The following is a 27,796-nucleotide window of genomic DNA, read 5'->3' as shown; positions in this document are numbered from 1 at the left end:
TCGCTGCTAGCAGCCCTTCGTGGTCTTCTTAGCCGCGGCGGAAGCAGCTACGCAGGGCCTCGAACTCTTGGGCGCAGAGGTCCTTCCTGAGGGTGCCGCCCGCGGCCGCCAGGCGCACAGGGAAGGTGCGGAGGCGGGCTCGCACATGACCCCACGCCGTGCCGGGAGCCGACAAGTGCGCTTCCACATCTTTCTCTTATAGAGTTGCTGGTGGGTTTCAAAACCCCCAGCCTTTGTTGAGCAATCAAGCACAATGACCATTGCACCCCGGGCTCCTTCTGTAGTGCACAGACACTTACATTATTTTGTAACAAAAGCAAATGTTTTGATACTAGGTTACAGGAGCTATTGCAGGAAAGAGATAGATACACCAGAGGAAAGAGATATGCTCAGTATGGTCAGAATCAATTTTGTTGTTCTCTACATATGCACGTGTAAGGACCCCTGATGGTGCGCTGTGGTAAACAATGGGGTGTTATCCAAGAGGCTGGAGGCTCAAACCTTCTCTATTCCTCTGTATAGTCCTTAAAGACAAAGGTGAAAACAAAACAAGTAAGTGCCTGCGGTTCTGTAGCTAGCTGGTGGTGCACTAACAGCCTGGTTCAGCATTCAACTGTTAACGGCAAGCCTGGTGATTCAAACTTGCCAGAACTCTGTGGGAGGCTGACACTTTTATAAAGCTTTACCAACTCTGAAATCTAAGGAATGCTTCTTCTACTGTGCTAGCCTGTAGGGCAGCACTTCTCAAACTGGAGGTCCAATGACCTTCCACAGGGGTGGCCCCGGTCATAAAAGCTGCAAAATGACAGTTATGAAGTAGCAACGAAAGTAATTTTGTGGTTGGGGGGTCACCACAACCTGAGGAACTGTATTAAAGGTTCACAGCATTAGGAAGGTTGAGAACCAGTGCTCTCCAGCCATAAGTCAGAATGTAGTGGGTCTATATACAGATATATAATAAGTACCAACTGAAGCAACAAGAAATAGTAAAAAAACAGTAATGCTAAGGAACAAAACCGTCTAAAAAGGTGATGGCTGTTCTTTACATAGTCTTTAAAAAAATCATTTTATTGGGGGCTTATACAGCTCTTATCACAATCCATACATAGATCCATTGTGTCAAGCACATTTGTATAATTGTTGCCATCATCATTCTCAAAACATTTTTTCTACTTGAGGTCTTGGTATCAAGCTTCTCATTTTTTTCTCTCCCTCTCTCCCTCCCTTCTCCCATGAATCCCTGATACTTTATAAATTATTATTTTTTTCATGTCTTACAATGACCAATGTCTCCCTTCACCCACTTTTCTGTCTGCCAGGGAGGGGGTTATATGTAGATGATTGTGATCAGTTCCCTCCTCCTCCCCGCACCTTACCCTTACCCTCCTGGTATCGCTCCTCTCATTATTGGTCTTGAGGGGTATATCTGTCCTGGATTCCTTGTGTTTGAGCTCTTAACTGTGCCAGTGTACATCCTCTGGTCTAGCTGGATTTGTAAGGTAGAATTGGGATCGTGATAGTGGAGGGGAGGAAGTATGAAAGAACCAAGAGGAAAGTTGTATGTTTCATCTGTGCTATACTGCACAATCCTTGTGGTCATTTGCCTACAGATTGGCTTTGGGTCTCCACTCTGCACTCCCCTCCTCATTCACATTATGATTTTTTGTTCTGGGTTTTTGAAACCTGATCCCCATTGACACCTCATGATCACACAGGCTGGTGTGCTTCTTCCATGTGGGTTTTGTTGCTTCTAACTAGATGGCCACTTGTTTATCTTCAAGTCTTTTAGATCCCAGACGCTATATATTTTGATAGCTGGCACCATCAGCTTTCTTCACATTTGCTTATGCCCCATTTCGTCTTCAGCGATTGTGTCGGGAAGGTGAGCATCAAAGAATACCAGGTTACTAGAACAAAGTGATCTTGTGTTGAGGGAGTACTTAAGTAGAGGCCCAATGTCCGTCTACTACCTTGATACTTAACATATATATGTACATGGATTTATTTCCCTAATGTTATATATAAATATATTTACATGTGTACATACCTGTATTTAGACCTCTATAAATGTCCTTTGCCTCCTAGCTCTTTCCTCTATTTCCTTTTACTTTCCTCTTGTCCCACTATCATGTTTGGCCTTCATTCAGCTTTCAATAACTCCTCTCAGTTACACTGCCTTTGATCAAACCCTAGCAGGCCTCCTACACCCTCCTTGCCATGGATCTTAGACCACCTGTTGTTCCTGTGGGGTCCTGGTTTACAACTGCCGGCACCAGCACCATGACAGGCTGTATAAAACAAAAGTCTGGGGCAGGCTTAAGCTCTAATTTCAGATTCCTGGACACCGAGGTAATTCTGTCATAGAAGGCATCATCTGTCCCACACTGACCAGTAGGGTGCAACGACCACCACCCCCAATTGACCAGTCAAGAAAACACAAGTGAAACTGCTCACCAACCACCACAGGACAATGCTGAGGCCAGAAGTTTTCTCCAATAAGTTTAAAGAACAGCAACTAGACTGCCCCCCTGTACCTGGCCCCATAATATCCCAGGGAACAAAGAACTCGGGGCTGATTCCCTTTTGGACGCTGGGTCCCCGCTGCGCTGGGCAGTGGAGGGAGGGAACCCCTAGCTCGAGCTAGCAAATAAACTCCTTTTGCCACTTTTGCATCTCAACTGGTCGTAATTCTTCCGTGGGCCCAAGGTGAGCTCTCGTTCCCTTCCCCAATCTAACATTCCCTTGTCCCTGGGTTTGTTAACACCCACTTCTTTTCCCCACCTCCCTTTTCCCATGTCCCCCCAAACCATTGGTCCAGTTGTTTTCTCCTCCAGATTGTTTATCCTGCCTATCTTATCTAGATAGACATGTAGAGACAATAATAAGTACAAAAACAAGGCAGAGCAGAACAAAACAACAAAAGAAAACCAAAAATCCAAATAACAAAAAAAAAGAAAAGCCTATAAATAGTTCCTGGTTTGTGTTGACCCTTAGGAGTGTTTTCCAGTAGAGTCTGATGGGGTGCCACACTCTGGCCCCAAAGTCTATTTTTGGTATTCCCCAGGGACTTCATTGCTTTGCTCCCATTTACATAGTCTTTGAATAAAGAACGAAATGGTTAAATTTGACAGTCCTTACATCAAATAAGAGATATACCATATGCTTTCTACTGTAGGTTTCCAAACTAATTTAGCCCAATCCCCTTTTCAGGTTAAAAAAAAAAAAGGTTGCTCACTTTGAGAAACACGTATATTAACACTAGGAAAATTATTCACCTATCATTCATATCCAGTATGAAAACAGCATGCTAAAATGAAAGTTAACAAAATAACTAGATGGTGCTGAATTTCCATTAGATTGTTCTGATCAGGATCACAATAGAAGGTCATGGGAGAAAAATGTAGAGTGAAACTCAAAATCATCAAACTGACAAAATTTACAGATCTGAGAAAGACTGGTGAAACCAAGGGCTGTGGCCCTTCGACACCCTCGGACCTACAATTAAGGTCACCACTGAATATCTATCACCTTTCAGTCAAAAAACTGACAGGCCACCTCCCTAATATCGAGTCAATGCTGACTCATAGCAACCCTAAAGACCAGGGTAGAAGTGTCTATGGGGGTTTCTGAGGCCATAACTCTTTATGGGGGTACAACATAGCCCACTATCACACTAGGGCTTCTTTAGGACACCAAAAAAGGCAGCATTTATCTATTAATAAGCCCCAGGAAGCAAGAGGAGCAAGTAAGAAGTAATAGAAACAAGGAAGCCAAGGAAGAAGTGGAAAAATCGCTGTTACATTGAGGGGAATGCAACTTTAATGTCAAAAAACTAAATGTGCATAAAATTTTTAATAGAAAACTAAATTAGCTCTGTAAATTTCACCCAAGCCAAATAAATGAATGGATGTTATACATTACAACACCTAATACACAACATGGATTCCATATTTTATGAGGCAAATGTAGTAACTGCTGATTTGGGAAATGTGTATGGTCCCTTCTTTTGCTCAAAATGTAAAGTCTGAAAAAGTATGGTAAAGGTCAGTTTTAAAAAACCCACAGATAAATTTCTAAAGCTATAGGTCCCCATATTTTAACTGTGACCAGTTTTATTTCTAAAAGAAAAATAAAGATGGGCTGCATATATGAGAGCTTAGTTTACTCTAGGTATAATAGTCGAAACCATGAGTTCACACATACTCACACATACCAACAGTATAAACATGGCACAGGACCCGGCAGGGAGTAGTTTGCTCCGTGATAGGAGTCCTGGTGAATCACTGTTGGGGAAGAGTTGGACTGATACCTATGAGATTAGCAGTTCAAATCTACCGGGTGCTCCAGGAAAAAGATGAAGCTATCTTGCTCCCATGAAGATTTACAGCTTCAAAAACTATATAGGGCCACTCTGAATTAGAGGTAATTCATTGGCAAGTAACAACAATATAATAAAATCTATTTCATGAACTTGGATAAGGTATAGCATAAAACTGGTACTGTACTTTTGCTACTTAACAGGACAAAAATAATCTGTTTTTCTAATTCTGGGGTTACGGGTTTTGTGTGTGTGTGTGTATGTGTGTGTGTATAAGAAAAAGATTTATATACAAGAGTAATTGAACATTGAGAAAACATGCCAGCCTAGTCTAGACCAAGTCCATGAGTCCGATTATTAGCCCATACGTCCAATGCCAATATATAAAGTCCTCTTCAGACTCACGAAACACAGGCAGTGACGCTGAATGTAGAAGATCACAGGCAAGTGGATAGAAAGTCTTTGGATCCAGTGGCATTAGAAACATCTCAGTGCTGTCAGGGGTCTCTGCATCAGGTGGGTCCATGTGTCTTGTCAGTTGCTATGTCGCCCAGGGTGTGAGCAGAGAGTCTCCCACCTCCAAGGAGGAAATACCAGATTTCCCAGAATTCTCAGAAGGCCATGCCCATACAGAGGTCTCACTGGCTGTTCTCTGGGGTTACTTTTTCAACCCTGAGGAAGTATTTAAGGCTCATTCTAATACACATGATTGAAGTATAAATGGTTTCAAAGAAAACCAAAGTACAGATACTACACTGCTATTAAACTACTCATGACAATGATTTTTTCTTTGTACCTTTTGTTAATAACAATAAGCTATTATTGTACATGGAGTTCACTATGAATCAACACCTAACAACAGCCGCAACAACTATGCTACATATATTAAATAACAATCCAAAGGTATTTAAGAGAACTAGATTAACCCCCTTTCACCATTTGTTTGAATTTCCACTGTAATAACAATAAAACTTACAGTAAATACTTTAGTCTTTAAAACTAATATGGAAAAAATTAAAACCATATATAAAAATAAATATAAAAGACCAAATAGAAATCTCCCCAAATTAAAGAAATTCTGTGTAAAACTTATCAATCTTCTGTCAACCAAGAACAGTGTGTGTGTGTGTATAATCTGTGTGATAGTGGTTTAGAGTTGGGCTGCAACTATAAGGTCAGCAGTTCAAAACCACAAGCAGAGGGAGAAAGACGGGGCTTTCTACTCCCAGATGAGTTACAGTTTCTGGAACTTCCATGGGCACTTGTACCCTACACTATAGTCACTATGCGTCATCTTCAACTCGATGGCAATAAATCTGAGTTTTATGTAACATTTTAATTTAACATGTAATGATATGGACATAGTTTTTACTGTATTTTATCTTAGTAAAATTGTTAATGCATCTAGATACCTCTCATAATAACCCTACTTGTATGAAATAGTCTGCTCTAAAGTTTGCTATAAATTCAGTTGTTAGCAAACAGGTGTTAAAGAAAACCTCAAGTTATTCGTCAAGACTCAAAATTTTTCTTAAAAATCAATTAATTCCTAAAATGATGAGCTAGCACAGCAAATACTTTCCCAAAGCATTAAATCATACCACAGAGAACTCAAGAAAGATCAACGTTATCTAAGGCAAATAATATAACTCAAATAGACAGCTTAGTTTTCATAGGAAAAAATTCTATTCCGGACAATATAATTGTGGAGAAGTGAAATTTCTTAATATGATTCTTCTACTCATAATCCCTTTTGTGAAAATTATAAAATGTAGCCTCCATGCCGTGGTTATAACCCAATTTTGCAGGGAGTTCTCTGTGACGCTAAAGGATAGGATTAAAGTGGATTGCATTGAGTCCCCACCTTACTAGGAAGTATGAACCAAATCACCACCCTTTGTTTCCTTGGGGGTGTGATCTGCAGAAAGACAAAAACCACACCTCCATCAAAGCCACTTCTGTTTATAAGTCAGTCATATCATAAGCAGGAAGAGACAAAATTCCCCGGACCATAAAGAAACAACCACTAGCTGAACTCCTCCTTCCCTGTCTGATGTGTTGGAGGCAGTAGAGGCCAAGACACACAAGACCAGAAGCTGAGGCAAGGTGATCATGACACAGAGCACAGGAGCAACAACAAGATCATAAGACTATGAAGCTGAGCAGCAGGTGATTTTCCTGGCCCTCAGAAGCTGAGGCCTAGGAACTATGAGGCTGAGGATTAGAGAGACTTGGCTGGTAGCTGAGGAGAGGCATTGTTGTGGACAAGACTTTATCCTTAATGTTTTTCTGATCCTGGCTTCTGGCAACTAATTAACATCCCTAATAACCCCTTATTATTTTGAGTACTGTCTGAGTTCTGTGTGGTTAATACGATGGATTATCAAAACCCATCTGAGAGGCAGAGTGCTATGAGAGGAACAGTTGCTGCCAAGACAGAGTAAGAAGGATGAAAGGTGAAGGGGTGTCTGGCTCCTGGTGGCAATCGATGTTAGGCAGGTGAGGAGTTGCAATCTTCTTTTCCCTTGTGCAGCCAGAGGATATCAGATATCATGCTGTTTACTCAGACATGTTTTATAATTATTCCCATCATTTTGTATCATTGATGGACAACTTAAAGCTCACTAGGATCCTTTAAACGATAAACTTTTAAATGAGTATAGACATACCAATTTGGTGAAAATAGATTTATCATCTTACATAATTCTAAAGAACTTTTCTTTTGAAAATATATGAAAAACTCTTCAAAAAAAACCCCACTATTACAGGATTCCTAAAGCTTTTCTTCAATTAAAATATAGGATAATGGTATTTGCTCAGAGACAGACATTGGGCCTCTACTCAAGTACTCCCTCAACACAAGAACACTTTGTTCTAATAATTCAGCATTCTGTGATGCTCACCTTCCTGACACAATTGCTGAAGACAAAATGGCACAGTGCATAAGCAAATGTGGTGAAGAAAGCTGATGGTGTCCAACTATTAAAAGATATAGCATCTGAGGTCTTAAAGACTTGAAGATAAACAAGTGGCCATCTAGCTGAAAAGCAACAAAGCCAACATGGAAGAAGTACACCAGTCTGTGTGATCATGAGCTGTCAATGGGGATCAGGTATCAGGCATCAAAGACCCAAACAAAAAAATCCTATCAATGTGAAAGAGGAGGAGCATGGAATAGAGACGCAAAGCTCATCTGTAGACAATTGGACATCCCCTTACAAAAGGGTCACAAGGAAAAGACAGTCAGGGTGTGGTATAGCACTGAAGAAACATACAACTTTCCTCTATTTCTTTAATGCCCCCCCTCCCCAAACTATCATGACTTCAATTCTACCTTACAAATATGTCTAGACCAGAGCATGTACACTCGTACAGCTAAGACACACAGGGAATCCAGGGCAGATAAATCCCACAGGACCAATAATGCGAGTAGCAATACCAAGAGGATACAGGGAAGGTGGGGATAGAAAGGGAGAACGAATCACAATGATCTACATATAATCCCCTCCCCAAGGGGGCAGACGCATAACTTTCCCAGTCGTAAACCACACATTATTCCCTGTTTTGTATGGTTGAGTGTTTCTTGGTCTAGACACAGATTACCCATGAGCACCATTGAAGTCTTCTGGGATTCCTATTCTTCACAATACTATCCATAGTTTGTTATCATCCACAAAGTCAAATACATAGTTAACGAAGCACAGGTATTTCTGGTATTCTCTGCTTTCCAATAAAATCCATCAGACGCCACCAATGTAATCCTTCAATGAGTATCTTCTTCTGAATCGAGATTAAATTTTCCAGAGTAAAACAAACTGTAAACCCTAGACTGGAACTCATATTGCTCTCCCACATTCCAGAACTGCTGAGCCAACTGCCTCCCCTCACTAACCCATTGATACCTGGAGATATCTTAGGATTCTTCAAACAACCCAAGCATTAGCCAAAAACTGAACAAAGTGTCTCTACCCAAAGTCATACCACCACTCATTCTCAAACTACCATCCACCTAGTCACTCAAGTAAAAATTTTGAAATTCTTCTGTTGATTCTCACTTTTAAAACATGAAATGCAAGACCCTGCTGTTTCTACTTGTATCTCCCTCCCTTGAACTCTACTCTTGCTTTCCTAGGTTTCTACAAAAGCTTCCTAACTACTCTCTACATTCTCCAGTCCATTTTCTACTCTAGCAGCAGTTATTTTTCTGAAACACAAATCTGCTAACACTACATCCTTTTTTAATCCTTCATTAGCCCGATTAACCAGGAATGTGCACAATGCTCTTCATAATCTGGCCTGTGGCCAGGCTCACTCACTGTTTAATGCACACTCACTCCTGCTTTACCAAAGTTCCTAATTTCCACTTGATTCGAAATTTTCAGACCTTCATGCTCTTGAACATGTGTTACCTCACCAGTAACATTATCATGTTTCCTCCTCCTCTTTTTTTAGCCCCCATTCCTATTACTTTCTTACGGTCATTTAAAAAACCAGTTGAGCAGTTGCATAAAAAAATCTCACTATAGGTGTGTTTCCAAAATGGCGGCAGCGATGGACGTGGATACCCCGAGCGGCACCAACAGCGGCGCAGGCAAGAAGCGCTTTGAAGTGAAAAAGTGGAATGCAGTAGCCCTCTGGGCTTGGGATATTGTGGTTGATAACTGTGCCATCTGCAGGAACCACATTATGGATCTCTGCATGGAATGTCAAGCTAACCAGGCATCTGCCACGTCGGAAGAGTGTACCGTTGCCTGGGGAGTCTGTAACCATGCTTTTCATTTCCACTGCATCTCTCGCTGGCTCAAAACATGGCAGGTTTGTCCACTGGACACAGAGAGTGGGAATTCCAAAAGTATGGGCATTAGAAAAAATGAATTCTTCTATCAAGCTTAAGTGTTTGGTTACTCATTTACTGCCTTGCCCTCCTGTTACTTAATTATAATTAGATAGAACCATGTCTTCGCTGCCTTGTCTTTTCAGTTTGTCGTGCTCATGCAACCATATCGTGTTCTGTGTCAAAATTCCAGTTGGATTCAGAAATGGAAAAAAAAAATCTCACTATCATCAAGTCGATTCTGACTCACAGCACACCAGTAGTACAGAATAGTTACGGTGAAATATATATGCATCTGTGTGCATAATATACATGTGAAAATAAAGGTGTACCTGTAGGCACAAATACATGAGGGTTACCTCCAAAAAACCAGAACTTTCCACCCAAAACAACCGTATCACCTTCAAATTACTCCCCTTTACACTTAATACATTTGGCAAATCGGCAATTCCATTCTTGAAAACATTCTTCAAACTCATCTGTTTGGATGGCTGACAGCACACCTCCCTTGGTTTTTTCTTTACCTCTTCTATGTCTTCACATTCATGGAAACAAAAAGAAGTCCCAGGAAGTGAGATCAGGTGTGTAAGGTGTGTGGGGCAAGAGAGGCATGCTGTTTTTTGCCAAAAACTGGCACAGTGAGATGGCTGCATGAGCAGGTACATTGTTGTGGTGACAAAACCAGTCCCCCATCTGCCACAAATCAGGACTTTTTGTTACACATTGTTATGCTATCTTTTCAGAACCTCTAAATAGAGAGTTCGATTAACAGTCTGACCTGGTGGGATGAACTCCACGAAGTCAACATTTTTGTCCATTTAGGAAGTTGAAGCATGAGGTTTGTCATCAATTGACATTTCCCCTTTCTGAAATGAGGAAACCACTCATACACTTAAGTTTTTCCCATAGCACTGTCTTTGTAAGCTGTGCTCAACATCACTAGTTTCTGCAGGTGTTCCCCCAGTAGGAAACAAAATTTCACAGCCACAATGTTGTTCTCTTAATTCAGACATCACAAAAAACGAGGTTCAAAGATAACTGCTTTTACCAAAAAATTCACTAGGACCAGAAAGAACCTTCCCAGGAGACGTCACTGTGTGCACTAACTCAAAAGTGAGTTGCTCGCTGCTTGCCTAACAGGAAAAATGTGTACTATTTCCATTTTGTTTTTTTGTATCCCTCATATATACAGGTGGCCCCCAAAAGGATGTAGATTTCCATTCCCATGACTTCCTTTTTAACTTGATCCTGACCTAAATTGAATATATCTTTCCCATTATTATTGCCTATTATTATCAGTATCTTTATAAATCCAATCTTTTGTCTTTGGAAGTTGGCATGGGAATTACAGCAAATTATGTGCTGTAATACACAGTAACACATATTACCTTATGTATTTAAAGGATAAGTATAAGTGTGGTGGGTAGTAGCTCAAATATTCAAGTTACTACCAGAGAATCACTACTGTGATTAAAACTACAACTTCTACTACGACTACTGTTTTCCTATTACCAAACCCAGTAACTGTTGATGGATACATATATGAAAATAATTCCAGTCATATGAAATCCAGTTTAGTGTGGAAGATTATTAAGTAAAAATAAATATATATTGTACTCCACTCATTGCCATCAAGTCGATGTCAACTAGGGATCTCTGAAGGTATACAGATTTTTTTCTGTCTGGTAAAGAATCTGAAGGTTTTTTTTAAAGGGAGTGATACAATCAAATCAATATTTTAAGATTATAACTCTGGTTACTTAGCTCGGAGGCAGATAGATCAGTTATGAAACTACAGCAGTAGAGTAGCATATTCGTTTCCCAAAACCAAATCTAGGTATTACTATCTTTTTAAATTTCCCACTTCAGGAAGTAAAGAAGTCACCCAACAAATCTATTCAACGTCTTACCATGAAACCTTAAGTATCTGCATTTTAACTTTTCCATGTTCCCTGTTCTACAACAAAGGGAGTACACTTCTTCCTACACAGAACTCAAGAGTGGGGTTCTCTACCCAAGAGCTTCAGCAGCATCTGGGAGTAAATCACCTTGGGAGCCCTATCCAATTACTACAAATTGGAACTCACTTGGTGGTAATGGGTTTTATTTTTTAGGAGCCCTGGTATCTCAGTGAATTAAATATTGAGCCGCTAACTCAAGATCTGTTGTTGTAACTCACTCAGCCATTCTGATGGAGAAAGATCAGACTTGCTCGTAAGTATTTACAGCCTCAGAAATTCTATGGAGCAATTCTACTCTGTGCAGTAGGGTCACTATGCAATAGTAGGAGTCAACTCAACCACAGTGGGGTTTTCCTGTTGATTCTGACTCATGGCAACCCCACTGTGCGCCAGAGGAAAACTGTTGCTCCCCAGGGTTTTCAAGGCACTGAACTTCTGGACCTCGGGCTTTCTTGCGAGGAGTCTCTGGGTAGGTGTGAACAAATAAACTTTCAGTTAGCAGTTGAGTGCTTAACCATTTGTGTTACCCAAGACTCTATGGGAGTGTGTTAATACAGAACAGCAAACCTCACTCAGACCAATTGGCAAGCCACAGGTAGTTCATATGTATATTCAAGTTTAAAAGGCACTGTTGTAGCCAAGAACCAATTCTCTTCAACTATCATAGGACGCTTACATTATAGATGATCTCTTCTCTCTTCTATCTTTTGACCTTTAAAAGAAAAGGTCTCACACCTTTCCATTTCAACTTCTTTAGTTTCCTATACTTCTGTTTCCATTTTTCCCTGCCCGACTCACTCAACTGATTAAAAGCTGTAATGCATTCACTACACCACTCAGCTCTCATTAAGATCAATGACCTTGAGAATGTTGTTTAATCAAAAGGACACCCTTCAGTCTTCACCCTACTTGACCTTCACCAGTACTGAACAACACTGGCCTTTCTCTCTTTGAATCACAGTCTTTCCTGTGTTGACATGTACAAATTCATGGTGGATAAAGCTTCTGGTGCTTTAGAAGGAATCAAGGCAGTGGAACTAAGTTTTACTAGGTATGTATTGTTCACTGATACACACTGCATGGGGAGGGAAGCAAAAACAATTTCACTAAAGAATAATATTAAAGCAGCAAATTATTAATTATACAAAATTATATCCCTTCAGCATATATATGGGTGAGTCAAAAAGACTGCTACAAAATCATAAAAACCTGTATTTTAAAAAAATATCAAAATGTGAAGCTATTGTTTCTCAATATCCTACATATAGCTGGGTCTGTGAAGGCGGTGGTTCAATCTATCATTTCCCCCAAAGACTTCTTCACTAATTTTAGTATCCTCAAAAATTTAAAACTCAAACTCACAGACATCTAGTCAATTCCAACTGACACCAATCCTCCAGGCAGAGTAGAACTTCAGTTTTCCAAGGCTGTAAGTCTTTAAGGGGGTAGGAAGCCTCATTTTTAGCATCCAGGAGGGACTCAAATCCTGTTCCTTTCAAATGTTGAGTTTCGGAAATAAAAGGAAGCCTGAAGGAACCATATTAAGACTGTGGGGTGGAGGGAGTCAAGTTTCCCAAGCAAATTCTGTGGGAACAGTTGCTGCCTCAAAGGATGAGCAGGTGCATTAATTACTGTGATGGAAAAAATTCCTCAGCCTTTCCAGCCTGGCCTTTTTCTTAGGGATGTAGTTTTTAATTTTCTGAAAACACTCTAAAGGAAGCCCTTTGATTGGCATTCGAGGGAGATAAAGTCACATCAGCCTTCTGGGATGACCTCTGTGCTGATTTTAACTGGTCTAGCAGCCTCTCTCAAAAACTGCTGTTTTGATTGGACCTTGTTTCCCAAAGGTATCCCTCTGAGACTAAAACAAAGTTATTACTGAGAGAACTTATCTACAACCACTGATCAGTGTCAAATGTACATGTGTGAACCAGAACCCTCACAGGAATACTTACTGATGTACTCTCATACTAACAGATGAGATGTTTTGATGCTATAGAATGGCACGAGGCAGTATTTCGAACAGCTGCAAAATTCAGTAGATCAATAATTTCCTAACCATCAATGCAAGACTACTGAACATTCACCTAACAAAGTAAGACAAGTCACTGGTGGTGTCCTGTGTTCTGAGTTGAGCACTAACCAGAGGTTCTACACGGGAGTGGTGGCATGTGTTGCACTTGATGGCAGTAAGTTTGTTTGGGTTTTGAGAATCTAAAAGCACTACATGTAACATCTCAAAGAGATCTTCTAGGATTCAAGATATAAATTAAAATACAGTATCTGAAGTTTTAATGAGAATCATAAATGTTCAGAATTTACCTCTTCAGAACATTACTGTGTTGGTTGCCTGTTTCGATATAGAAGTGAATGTGCTCATTAGATAATAACTCACACCAAATCTTGGAACTCAATGACATACCACACTGAAAGCAAACACTAACCTAGAATCCATTTTACTTTATAGAATGTTGTCTTGTATATTCAGGCATTAATAAGGGCAACCTGGCTTTGCAGAAAATACATATTCCTTACTTTCAAAAGGTAAGTCTTAAAACTTGTTCAAAACATGGTGAGCCAAGTGCAACTCAAAGTTTAAGGAAAAGAAACACTATTGAGTGAAAAGAACTATGCTAGGCATTTTCAATGTATCACCAACATAGTAACTCTTTTTGGATGGAACGAGGTCCAAAAGTCTATCATACAACTATTCAGCAGTAAAGGTAGTTATTGGAACCTAAGATCTTCCCATTTCCAAAGGTTACTATTTTCTCCCATACCACTTGTCTTTCTAAACTCAACAGACATCAAGCTATTACGCAGACCAAAACAGTCACTGAATAGTATCAACATCTTTCACTTTGACATAGCTGAGGACTGTATGCTGATGAAAACAAACTAATACGAGCACCAGTTTGCTTTCCCACCTGCCTTACTTGTTAACTGAGAATCTAAAAAGAGTTCTGAAATAAAGTTGTAAACTAGTAATGGAATCAATGAGTAGCCCACTTTATGCAAAACAACTCACTTTCCTTTAATCCTTACAAGAAACCCACTGGGAAAAAAATACTGCCATTTTACAGTGGAAAAAAAGAGTATGGCTCTCCACGACTAAGTAACATATAGTCAACCAAGAATGTAAACCCAGGACTCTGACATCATTCCAATTTGATATACTCTTCTACTCGAAGCAAACAGCAACTCACTTAATTTTAATTTCATCTTTTTTAATAGTATATTAGATATGAATAAAGACTGAGAAGAACCATGGGGAGGGGTATATTTAATGTTAGGATGCTGTTGTCATTAGAGGCTGACTCCTAGTGATCCTATGTACAACAGAACAAAACACTGCCCCAATCCTATACGAACATCACAATCGCTGTTACATTTACGCCCACTGTCCCAGTCATCATATCAATCCATTTCAATGAGCGTCTTTCTCTGAATAGTAGGAGTCATATAGGAATTAAAGTTACATTTTTAAAAATACTTTTAAAAGCATTTTAATATAAAAATTACTTTATGTCCTGACAAGTATATACCTCTACCATATACTAGTTCTAAATAAAATGAAGAAATGGTTGTTCACTGGCAAGTATGACTTAACTTTTTAAAAAACCAAAGTAATTCTCAGGTTAATGAAAACCTTTTAATAAAATGTATGAATATTTAAAAATCGAGGGCCTAAATTATCTTTAAGAAATACGTTTATCGGAGGGAGGGGAAAAAAAAAAAAGAGGACCTGATGGAAGGGGCTTAAGTGGAGAGCAAATGCCTTGAGAATGATTGGGGCAGGGAATGTATGGATGTGCTTTATACAATTGATGTATGTATATGTATGGATGGTGAAAAGAGTTGTATGAGTCCCTAATAAAATGTAAAAAAAGAAAAGAGGAGAAAAAAATGATTAGGGCAAAGACTGTGCAGATGTGCTTTGTACAATTGATGTATGTATATGTATGAACTATGATAAGAATTGTATGAGCCCCAATAAATTGTTAAAAAAAAATACGTTTATCAATAAACAGCTCTGCTGGTGTAGTGATTACATGTTGGGCTGCTAACCACAAGGTCAGCAGTTTGAAACCACAAGCTGCTCCTTCGGCAAAAGGCAAGGCTTTCCACGCCAATAAATAGTTACAGTCTTGAAAATTCAGAGGGGCAGTTCTACCCTGTCCTATACATTGCTAGGAGTCAGAAGCAACTTGACGGCACAGAGTTTGATTTTTCGAATTTATTAATTTAAAAATACAGCTGAAATAGATGGGCCAATAGCTGCTGCTGTTTGTAAGACATTTTATTATAACAGTTGTGGAAATTAGTTGCTGATAAGTCAATTCTGACTCATGGTGACCTCCACTTTGTCAGGGTAAAATTGTGCTCCATAGATAGAGCTTTCAATGGATGCCTTTTCAAAAGTAGATCACCAGGTTTGGATTGCAAGGTGCCTCTGGGTGGACAACATCTCCAACATTCTGGCTAGCAGTCTGCCACATTTAGCTGTTTGTACCACCCGGCACTCCTTTGTGCTAGCACTATTTTAATGGCAATGACAACCAAGGATTATTAAACAACCAAGATGAAAACAATTTAAGATACTGTGTCAACTTTAGTGAAGTCAATTCCAAACTGCCATAGCAACTCTATGCCAGGACAGAACTTCCCCAAAGGATTTCAAGCACCATTTATAGGAAAGCCTCATTTTTCTCTTGCAAACCAGAGAAACAGTTTGGTTTCAAACTGCTGGCCTTGCTGTTAGCAGCCCAACAGGGATCCTCAATCACATGGCCTTTATTCCCACCTCAGAGAAAATAAGACAATTACATGAAATTGTAGGTCAACATCCATTTTCTAGTGACTATGTAACTCTAAAAATAAACTGTAAAACGTGTTCAAAAAAACCCATGTGTTCAATATTCACAAAAATGGTTAATACACACAAATAAGCAACATTTATATAAGAAGAAAAATAGGTCTTCCACATAGTATTGAGTGCTCTTTTCATATTTTTTCACAAGTCCTAAATTGTAACACCTGAAGAAAACTGCTTTCACACTCCAACTTCAAACTACTACTCTCTACTACTCCATGAAATATGCTAGGTGAGTAACACCCAATGTATATCCTGAAAATTACAAACCGACGCCTTTAACAAAATTCTAATGCCATGTGACCTAATTAATAATGATGGATTGGGCAATTCAAAGCATATGTTCATTATCATGTATGTTATTCGATTAAGACAATTTAATAGTCCAAAAATAGAATGCCCTCAATGAGGATAAATGTTTACATTTTTTTCCAATTTACAACATATTCTGAAAACGAATCAACCAAGCTCTACGTTAAACTTAGTATTTCCTACTAATTTCTAGTTCAACAAATATGCAAGCATGTCATCACAATTATAAGTCACTGGCATTACTTCATCTACCAATTCTATTTCTCTGAGAAGTATACATGCAGCAAACTAGTAATTTTTTTTTCAAATGGTCTAAACATCACTAGAGAAATTTCTAAACAAACTGTGGTCAGCAAATGGCTGAAAACAGATGTCACCACAGCTACTCTGGGGGAAGACTGTGAAGGGATGTACTTACGTTTCAAAACACCGATCCACGTTGTCAGACATCAAAAGCAGCATGCATAGCTGTTCCAGGGCTATTAGCTGCATGTCCCTTTCATCTCCCTGTCCCATCTGTAGCCATTCCAGCAATGTATCTGGATCCACATCTGCCATGGTGTTTTCAAAGCCTCTTTGCTTAAACTTACAAAAGAAAGCGATCCTTCAAATGTCCAGAGTGATCAGCTTGGGTTTAAGAACTTTTCTTTTACATTGGCTAGAACCAAATATTCGTCTTGTCGTCCTAGAAATTAGAAAACACTCATAAGTATGTTTGGACAGAGTGGATATTAAGTTGTTCAACTTTCCTTATTCCTCGGGTTTAACATTCGGATAACATACTAAATAAAAACCAGTTTTGCATAAAAGCTGATTAAGTTGCTGCTTAACTAGAAACCAGAGCTGCCTTTGTCAGACACAGTCAAACTGGCTTTGGATCCCACTACTGTGCCAACAAGGCAAAGAACACCTACTCAAGGACCCCTCCCCGCTTTTTGTTCAGCAAACTTCTTCCTCCCTCCCCCAGTCATCCTTAGATAAAGGTCGGCTCCAATTTTGAATAGATTCTAGGAACTGTGGTCCCCCGCCCCCCACGAAATTGATGTTCTCCTTTAAGGTTCCTACAAGTTTACACATTGATTTCTCAATTTACTCACCTTCTACAGATGCCCAAATATAAACCATAATTACAGAGCTATCTGTAAGTGAACTTGATGTAGGAATTTGGGGAGTCTTGTCAACTATCCCCAAAAGTTGACGGCGATATGCTACAAGTAATGCAGCCGACTGACGGACACGTTACTGATCGGAATACAGGCCAATCTACGGAGCTCCTTCCCCCACCCCCACAGGATGCAGGAGGGGGCAGTTGGTTAAAAATACTTATACAAAACAAAGGTGCGGAGCAGCTCTTCCCAACAGCCCAGACCCCGAGGCCGCCCCTGGGTCCCACCTAACCCAAGTGCAGGTGTGTGAAGCCAGCGGCGCGTCCGGGTGGGCACCCAACGGCGGCAGCGAGCGGGGCTGCCCCGACACCCGAGCCCGGGCACCCCGACGCCGAGACGCTCGGGTTCCCCAGCATCAGAGTCCGCTAAGTTAGCTACCTGCGTCGAGAAGCAGGGGGAAGTCCGGAAGGAGAAGCAAGCCTCCGAGGCCGCCGCCGAGCGAGGTCCGGCGGCCGGTCTCCCGGGCGCGGCGTCCGGAACTCCGAGGCCCGGCGGGACGCCCCTCGCCCCTGCCGGGCGGCGAACCCTTCTCAAGGGCAAGGGGGGCCTGCCTGGGGCCCTGGGTTCGGCTGGGTCCGCCGGACAGCGCCGCGGCAGGGCCGGAGGAGGGGAACAAAGGGGCTAAGCAGGGGAAGGGGCAGCAACCCCGCCGGCCTCAGCCGGCAAGGAGGTCTCCCTGCTGGCCCTCCGCCGGGCGTCCCGGCTCCCGACCCTCGGGCGCGGCCCTTCCGACGGCCCGCGGCGCTCCTGCGCTGCCTCCCCGCGGCTTCTTACCCGGGCGAGACGTCCCGGACTGCGCCGGTCCAGTTCCACAGCAGGCCGCGGGCAGTCAGGCCCGGCCGCGGCCCTCGAGTTCCCAGGAAGCCGCAGGCCGCGCGGGTCGAGCCGGGCAGGCGGCACAGGAAAAGCCGCGCCCCGTCCCTCCCCTTCCTCCACGGGGATCTGGTGACAGCGAGGCTGGGGCTTCTCCGGAGGGGCGGCAGCCAGCACCGGGCCCGTCCGCCGCACGAGGCTCCCGAGGCTCTGCAGCTCAGAGGCCCGCGCGGGGCTGCCGGCGGCGGCGGGAGGAGGCCGCGTCCATCGCGAGCCGGGAGGGGGAAGGGAGGAGGGCCGAGCGAGAGCCGGGCGGGGAAGCGGCCGAGGGCAGCCGAGCTCGGCGGGGGCGGAGCGAGTCAGCTCTCCCGGCGGCGACCCCGCCAGCGGCCACCTGGGGCGCTGCGGAGGGCCCGGCCCACGGCGCCGGGGCGCCGACCGGGGGCGCCGGGCGGCCGGGCTCGCCTCAGCCGCTGCGCCGGCGCTCTCGGCCCCCGGGGCCTCGGGCTCCCGCGGGTGTGTGCCGTCGTACGGCCGGCGCCCCGGCCGCTCCGCTGTCAATCAGGGCCCCTTCCCAGCAGCCCGCGCGCACGCACGCTCAGCGCGTCGGGCCCAGCGCGTCGGGCACCGCGGCCTCGCACGGAGGGTGCGGCCCCGGCCGCGCGTCAGAGCTGCGGTGCGACCCTTCCGACCCGAGTGCCCGCCGCCCGGCCGACGGCCCCCGCCCCGCACTGGCCACCCCAGGGTGCACGGAACTGCGGGTTCCGGAGGAAAGAGGACTGTGGCCGCCGCGGAAGGAGAAGCGTCCCCCTTCGGTACCGGAGCACAAAGCGCTCCGCCGTTCCCTGGACAGACACCCTGCAGATGCAGCCTGGGAGGTATTGTCAAGTGTTGTCTCCGCGGTGCAGACGAAAGAATGCAGACACAGGAAAACGTAAATTCAGACAAAGGCGTGCCAGAAGGCAACCACGCTGAAAGCGGACCGGGGAATGCGTTTCCGGTGGTCTATCGTTACGTCTAAGGAGCCCTGGTTACATGTTGGCCAGCGGTCCCACAGCTCACCAGTTCGAAACCCCCAGCTGCTCTGGGGAGAAAGATGGGTCTTTCTACTCCTGTAAAGAGTTACAGTCTCGGACACCCAAAGGGATACTTCTACCCTGCCCTATAGAGTTGCTATGAGTTGGCATTAACTCAGTGGCAGTGAGTTTGGTTTTTATAATCATTCCAAAATTTTAATTTTGTACTCCTTGAGAATACAATGTGCCTGCTTTATAAGACATCTTTTGAAACATGATGTAATTAATTGGAAATATCAATATAGCTTTTTTAAATCAAGAAATGAATTTAGTAAACCCATGCCACCTAGACTTTAATATGCCCTTTTTCATCATTTCGATTTAAAAATGCATAAAAGTAAGAATATTTAAGATATGTTCCTTAAGCAATCACATGAACTGTTAAGTATGTTTCTATAACTACTGTTTTGGAAATCGCAGATTTGCGCTTCATATACCTATAAGCACATGCCCCACTGTTGTGGGTAATAACCCCCATAACAACAACAACAAAATCCACTGCCATCAAGTCCATTTTTTTTATTTTAAATCATTTCATTGGGGGCTCATACAATTCTTATCACAATCCATACATCCATTGTGTCAAGTGCATGTGTACAGTTGTTGCCATCATCATTCTCAAAACTCAAGTCCATTTCTATAGTGATCCTATAGGACATAGTAGAACTAACACATAGCATTTCCAAGGCTGTGATCCCCGCCTCCCAGGGCTGTAAATTTTTATAGATGCAGACTGATGGTAGGTTCAACCTACCTACCTTTTTTTTTTTTTTAACATTTTATTAGGGGCTCATACAACTCTTATCACAATCCATACATATACATACATCAATTGTGTAAAGCACATCTGTGCATTCTTTGCCCTAATCATTTTCTCTTTTTTTTCTCTTTTTTTACATTTTATTAGGGGCTCATACAGCTCTTATCACAATCCATACATATACATACATCAATTGTATAAAGCACATCTGCACATTCCCTGCCCCAATCATTCTCAAAGCATTTGCTCTCCACTTAAGCCCTTTGCATCAGGTCCTCTTTTTTTTTTCCCCTCCCTCCCCGCTCTCCTCTCCCTACCTACCTTATAAAGATGCTGTTAGCTGCTGAGAGCTTTAACCACTGAGGTCTCCTATTAAGTCAAAGAACTCACAAAGTAAAGGATCACACTGCTTTGTTGTTCGGCCCATCACTGCCCATTTGTACAGCAGAAGGAAACACTGCCTGGGCCTGCACTATTTTCACAGTGTACCGCTGGCACACTGTCTTGTCACAACTACCACAAACCCATTGCCGTTGCCATTTGAAAGACATCTACCTGACTTGAAGACCTCTATTTGTGCCCATTCCAAGGAAAGGTGGCCCAAGGGACAGTTGTTTGAACAGAACAAGGAGCAACTCTTGATTTAACATCAGGAGAGACGTGTATCTTTACAGAAGCAAACTGCCTCATTTTTCTTCCACAGAGGGACTAATGATTTCAACCACCAATCTTTTGGTTAAAACACAAGCTCTTAACCATTGCACCATAAAGACCCTCAGATCTATTGTCCAAAAGAATAATTATTTGTGACTTAGAGCTGCCAGAAATATCTTCAGGAAAGAAGTAGTGCTTCCTCTGTATCTTGGAAGAATGCATAGAATGGAAACCTAGTGTGTTTGGAAATAAAGGGAAGGCGACCTGTGTCTTCCATAAAGAACCATTTGGTGACCACTGGAGCCAGAGATGAGATTGAACTAGGCAGAGCCTTGACTGCCTGATGCAGAAGTCAGGTGCCAGCTATGTGACTGATTCTGGACTACAACACTGACTGGAAAGACGAGTCTGGAAAAAAACTATATATGGTAAGAGTGTCCAAAACAGTTCAAAGGAGTTGTCTAGATAACGAGATTATTGTGGAAGTTGTTGAAATGCTTTAACAGGGGATAAGGAAGGGCCTTGTTATTTAGAGGTATGAATGGAAAAAAATACATCTAAAAATACTTTTAAATTAAAATAGTAAAATAGATAAATTTTTAAAAATTAAAATATCAGAATTTTTAATTTATTAGTTTGTTTATTTTTAATAATTTTACCACCTAAAACTCACATATCATACATTTCAATATCTGTCACATAAGAGTTAGGCAAACATCACCACAATTGATTACAGGACATTTCTTCCCGTTATTGGTACTCATTATTGTTAACTCATTTCCCACTAGCCTCCCCTGCTATATCCTTTTGATTCTATTAATCCAGTGGTTGCCTCTATAGGTTTACTTAATATGGATTTCATATACTGAAGAATACAAAATCAAGACAAAATACAAACCAACAGCTCAAGAACAATGCCAGAATGAAACAGAAAACCTCAATCAAAAAACAAGCAGAAAAGATTAAAAACTAGAGCAATTATGCATTATCTCAAGAGGGAGATCAGTAATAAGGTGTCAACTAATTACAACTCCAGTAATGCACCCTATAATGTACTCTGTGTGATAACAAGGCCTTTCCTATCTCTGGTCTATAGAGGGAATTCATCTGATGTGTAATCCACATGGGGGACCCTGCAAATGGGTTTTGGACTTTCACTGTCATCTGCAGCCTTCTGCAAACCAGGTGTTCAGTAGCTAAACTGATAACATTTCCTCCTCTGGGTTTGAATTTTATTATTTGCAGTTCTTGGATCACACAGGCAAGTGTGCTTTTACAGTGTGGGCTTAGCCTAAGTCTCGCTTAATGGCCGTTTATTTCAAGATAAGCCTTTAAGACCCCAGATGCTATTCTTCCTGATCGCCTGGCCCCATCTGCTTTCTTCACCACCCGTTTGCCATAGCACCCATATCCTGTGATCACTTCATAGGGGTAGAATATACCAGAATTTAACCAAGTAATTTAACTGTACTTTTCCACCCTCACCTGCAGAGAGGATTTAGAAGCTATGAGAAAGACAGTACTATTAATAGAAATTAGGAAGGTACTAAAAGGGACTTATCCCTTCATCTCTTACCTCATGTCCTATCCTCATTTCCTACCATTGAAATTAATAACTGCATTATGCTTTAAAGACAGTTTATTAGAAAAATTCTGACTTTTTGTGCCTTTTAAAAGTTTTGTTATTATTGCTATTTTAAATTCAAACATGGTAGGGGAGGGTGGAGATTCAAGCATGGGCTCCCAGAACAAGAATATACATTTTAAACAGGAAAGAACAAGATATCAAATGCAAGATTCTGGTCTTACTAAATATATGTCTCCTGAAACCAGGAAATGTTTACATGGTGACATTTTACTTTGATGGCAAAATCAAAAATTAAGGACCACTGAGAATTACTATGTGGCAGGCATAGTGAGTAACTCAAAGATCTTCTGAATAAACTACAAAAGTTTCAGGGAAGGCAGATGTAACCCCACTTCCTCTGTCTGCCTTCTTCATAGCATTTGTTTTATAGAATTTTGCCAGGTACACTCTGGCAACATCAAGAAGTAAGTGTCAGCATGACCCCAGTTGTATCTTACAAATCCGGCTAGACCAGCGCATGTACACTGGTACAGATGGGAGCTTTGGACATGCAAAATGCAAGACAGATCACCCCTCAGGAACAATCATGGGAGTAATGATACCATGAGGATAGGAGGAATGTGGGGGGAGAAAGAGGAAACCTATGACAACGATCAACATACTAACACATACACCCCACCAGGGTGATGAACAACAGAAACATGGGTGAAGGAAGATAGCGAATGGTATAAGATATGAAAACAATAATTTATAACTTATCAAGGGCTCATGAGGGTGGGAGGGCGAGAGAGAGGAAAAAAATGAGGATCTGACACCAGGACTCAAGTAGAAAAGAAAATGTTTTAAAAAGGATGATGGCAACATATGTACAAATATGCTTGACACAATGAATATATGGACTGATGTAAGAGCTGTAAAAGCACCCGATAAAATTATTTTTAAAAAAGAAGAAGTTAGTGTCATTTTGGAAGATTTCAAAAATGATACATGAACTAGGTTTCAACAGGTGAGTCAGAGCTGGCCAGACATTGGGAAGAATAAATACAGAGGTGTCAAGGACCCAATATAGAGGAACCAATATAGAGCATCCTCCTGGGGGCAAAGGGAAAACAGGATCCCTTTTGACTTAAGCGCTGCCTTCATGAAATAGCTTCAGTATTCAGACAGGCACTGGCATACACCCAACAGGACCAAAACAGGGAAGCTATTCCACATGTACTATGAGTTAATTTTTAAATAATTTCTAGAAATAGTTTATGAATAGTACAATTATGTGGCAATACGATTTTTATGTAACTATCAATTTGTTAGATGTAAACACTTAAAATGTGCCACACACACACCAAAAATGCCTCGTCAACTCTTGCAGTTTTCTTTCTTTTTTTGAAGACTACCCTCTTCCCGTGTACAACTCTTCACGTTTTCATGGGAAATGTGTGTGTTCCTGGCCTGTCTCCAGTTCTGAGTCTGAAAGAAGGTGTGCTATTATGGAACAGTGATAAATTAAGGTTGGCTGGTTGGTGTAAGTTGGTGAGTAATAAGATGGCTGGAACAAACCAATTTACTGCTCAGATGCCTACTAATCACCATCCTGTAGAACAGAGTAGAACTGCCCCTGTAGGTTTCCAAAACTAAGTCTCTACAGGAGTAGAAAGCCTCTTGTTTCTGCATAGGCGGGGATCATGGTTTAGAAATGTTAACCTTTTGCTTAGAACCCCAGCTTATAAGCCACTATGGCACCAGGCCTTTTTAGAAGAGAGCAGTAAGATTATTTGGATACAATTTGCTAAGAGTCTTCAACATCATGCTAAGGAGTTTGGACTTTGTTTTTGAGCAATGGGGAGCCTTTGGACGTTTTAAACAAGGGGGAGTTGTATTCGTGTTTTAGAAATATTAGTCATTTTATGGTTAAAATTGATTTCTATAAAACCTACAGTACAGTGGCATATACTATTTAATTTTCACAATATATAAAAAATTACTTAAGAGTTAACATGGGTGTTATCTGTATTTCATTAAGAGATAAAACACAGAGAATTAGGTGACTTGTTCTGGGTCTTACAATTAATAAGGTACAGGTCTGGTTCTCAATCTCAAATCTTTAATTCATTATTCACACCGTTTGGGGCTCCTAAGAGTCTAAAGAAAGGTTAAAGATAATCTTCTCATTTTGTTTTGGAGGGGGAAAAATGTACCTGTACAATCTGTCTGTACCATCCTTGATTTGTTATCCAGTCTCATCTATATTTCTCTATTTCCTCATAAGACAACTCATTTCTCTTTGATCTACTAGCTCAAATGTTTGATAATAATTGGTGAAAATAGTAGACACAGGGTTGGGGAGTGGGGAAAAATGAGCTGACACCAAGGGCTCAAGTAGAAAGCAAATGTTTTGAGAATGATGATGACAACAAATGTACAAATGTGCTTGACACAACGAATGCATGGATGGATTGTGGTAAGAGTTGCACGAGCTCCCAATAAAATGATGTAAGAAAAGAAATTAGTTGGCAGACCAGCATTTGAAACTAAGATCCTTGTCTTTCTAGCTGGGTAAGGTTGGGAAAGGCATTTCACCCCCTCCAATCCTCAGTTTCCGCATATGTAAAATGAGGATAACCACACTTACCTCATTTGATAAATTAGATAAGACTGAATGTTGATAAATGTTGTTAGGATTGAAGTAGGCTATGTTTGTGGAGTACGAACGAGTCTAGTAGTTCTCCATCTTAGACTCACATCAGATTCACCTGAGAAACTTAAAATTCTTAATGCCCAGGTCACACCTTAGCCTGCTCTCTGAATCTCTGAAGGTGGTGTTTTTTACAGGCTCTAAGTGATTCCAAAGTAGCCAAGGCTGAAAGTTCCTGGCCTAGATCATTATAATGATAACAACAATAACAGGTAAATTTAAACAAGCAATTATTATCTCAATACTCTTCTGAGTCTTTTATAAGTGTTAATTCATTATGGATGCCGCCTATTTTAATCTGTCTATATGACCTTGGGCAAGTCACCTAACCTCTGTAAACCTTGCTTTCCTAATCTGAAGTAATACAGGGATAATACTAGTAACTGTCCCATTCATGCATGTGCTCTGCTGGCACGTCAGGTAAACATTGGACTGCTAACCACAAGGTTAGCTGTTCAAACCTACCAGGGACTCACTGAGGGAAAAGATGAGGCTATTTACTCCCATAAAGATTCACAACCTCTGATGCCAGGGGCTTAATTGGAGAGCAAATATTTTGAGAATGATGAAGGCAATGAATGTATGAATGTACTTTACACAATTGATGTATGTATGGATTTTGGTAAGAGTTATATGAGCCCCTAATAAAATGATTAAAAAAAAAAAAGATTCACAGCCTCAGAAATCCACAGGGGCAGTTCTAGTCTGTGCTACAAGGTCACTGTGCGGAGGATGGGCTCAAGGGCAGTGAGTTGAAAGTACCTATTAATACTCCAAAGTACCAGATACTAATCTTTTTTTTCAGATATTAATCTTATCACATGATAAGTTCTGATTTCTTCTATTTCCATAGAACAGGTCCCCAAACAATGGAAGATACCAGTCATGTTCCCTCACACCCCCTTATCCAGGCAAACATCTAGCACTTTTTACTACTTGCCTGTCAGGTCCACTTCTCCTGGTGTTTCTTGTTGTTTCTAACCTTAAAACAGTGCTTCAGATGGATCAGGCCTGAAAAGAAGGGTGCGGATTCAGGTGGATGTGTTGCAAGGGTAGAGTCGTCACACTCTTGGCTCACCCAGAGCTTGCAGTAACCGAAAGCCTTCATCTCATTCCCTGAATTGTCGAGCCAGTTTTTCTTCACCTCTTTAATTTAGCAGTTGATATTCTGGATCTTTATATTTAGAATTATGGAAGTTTATATTGTTTCAAATTCCTTGCTGCATACCGTTGCAGCCTTACTGAATTCTGACAGGGTGGTACAATCTATCAGCCATCCCTCCAGTCTTTATCAGTAGCTACCAGATAAAGGATCTGGTTTATCGTGACAATTTTTTTCTTAACCAATGGTTATTCATATATCAAGTGCATTTTATAGATTTAGTTATTGGAGTGACTACATTATCTAATATCATTAACACCCAACTCACATCTCCTCTTCTTGGGAATTTGAATGAAAATACTAGCAAAATTAAAATAATTGCCCAAACCATCAAAAGTATGATTCAGAATGTATGTATTCAGTTCTAGATTTTAACAGAAATTCTGGCAAATGACTTTTTGAAATATATCCACTTTGACACCTTCTACCTTCTCCCCTCCTCCCAGACCAAAAAAAAAAAAAAAGACAATTAAGAAAGCAAGTTTGGTGGAAAATATATGGAAACACTTTTTTATGAGTTTTGAAGCTTGTTTTTTGTTGTTTTTTTTTAAGTCTGAACTTATTTTAAAATCAAAAGCAAGAAAAACAAATATAAGTTTAGCTTGAGATGATTTGTAATGCTGACATCTAAGAATCACTGCTCCTTTTCTGGAGATCTCAAAAATTATCTATTTAAAAATAAATTCTAGAATTTTGACAAAATTCAAAATAAAGATCTCATTCATTCAAAAATAGGAAACGATTGGTGTTTACTGACTGTATAATTTGCCAATTGGAGTAACGTTTCAGCTAAAGAGTAAAACGTGTGCTGCAGATTGTCATAAAAACAGGGCCGGAACAGTCGTGGTCATGGTGGTGGCTTTGTTCTTTTTTTGTGTGTAACTTTTCATTGTCATTTGGGGTAAAGTTTACAGAGCAAATTGGTTTTCCATTCAATCATGCATACATATATGGTTTTATGACATTGGTTGAAATCTCCATAATATAATGTAACACTGTGTGGGATGCAGAAAGATTTCTCCCAAGTTGTCTCCCCCAAATATATGCCAAATTTAGCTGCTTGCTACACATGACAAATGACTATACACTTGGAAGTCAACAGAAGTAGGTCGCAGGTTATTCTCCCTAAGGGTTATCAGCCATCTAGAGCAATGGGGTGGGGGTCCGCGCCCCTTTTGTTTGTTTGTTTTCCCAACCCCTTCTGATAAGGATAGTAGATTGCTTCTCTGAAGGAGAGCCCAGGGAGGTCCAGCCCACTGAAGGATGATCAAGGTTAGGCTGCCATATTGAGTCTAGGGTCTGCCCTTCCTAGTCCCTCCCCTTCCTATTACGGGTACACCCCTAGCTCATCCCCTTTCTGTAACGCTTGTGCCTATTGAACATCCCTTTCCTGTGATGTGTATGCCTATTGTACAGCCCCTTCCTGTGACCTGTGTGGTTACCTGTAATCACGCCCCCTAAGTATATATGGGCCTTGGCCAGAAATAAAGGAGACCCTCCTGCCCTCTCGGCCCGAGCTGTGCAGGGACAGAGCTGGTAAGATCATGGCCGTCTAAGGTGAGCATGCTACTATGAAATGTGTCTGAC

At 41.4% G+C, this 27,796-nt stretch overlaps 1 protein-coding gene and 2 pseudogenes across 6 annotated transcripts in view; 1 reads left to right on the top strand and 2 right to left on the bottom strand.

The window, feature by feature from the left end:
• Positions 1 to 18,607, bottom strand: part of HECTD1 (HECT domain E3 ubiquitin protein ligase 1) — a 93,405-nt gene extending 74,798 nt beyond the window's left edge. For 3 of the 6 annotated variants that reach the window (XM_075532061.1, XM_075532065.1, XM_075532066.1), the window contains exons 1-2: positions 18,239 to 18,606; positions 16,717 to 16,983 (exon numbers count right to left, since the gene is read on the bottom strand). In XM_075532061.1, the coding sequence (XP_075388176.1) occupies positions 16,717 to 16,856 (140 nt within the window). In that variant the 5' untranslated portion in view covers positions 16,857 to 16,983; positions 18,239 to 18,606. Of the gene's footprint in view, positions 1 to 16,716; positions 16,984 to 17,842; positions 17,990 to 18,238 lie in introns of those variants that run through there. The other 3 variants (XM_075532063.1, XM_075532064.1, XM_075532062.1) reach the window with 2 other exon arrangements.
• On the bottom strand, positions 7 to 8,777 carry LOC142426092 (NADH dehydrogenase [ubiquinone] 1 alpha subcomplex assembly factor 8-like; annotated as a pseudogene).
• On the top strand, positions 8,852 to 9,183 carry LOC142426246 (E3 ubiquitin-protein ligase RBX1 pseudogene; annotated as a pseudogene).
• Positions 18,608 to 27,796: the final 9,189 nt, after the last annotated feature.

The sequence above is a fragment of the Tenrec ecaudatus genome, chromosome 14, assembly GCF_050624435.1.
Source record: "Tenrec ecaudatus isolate mTenEca1 chromosome 14, mTenEca1.hap1, whole genome shotgun sequence".
NCBI lineage: Eukaryota > Metazoa > Chordata > Mammalia > Afrosoricida > Tenrecidae > Tenrec > Tenrec ecaudatus.
Note: the sequence above shows the minus strand (reverse complement) of the source record. Positions and strands in the feature narration are given on the sequence as shown.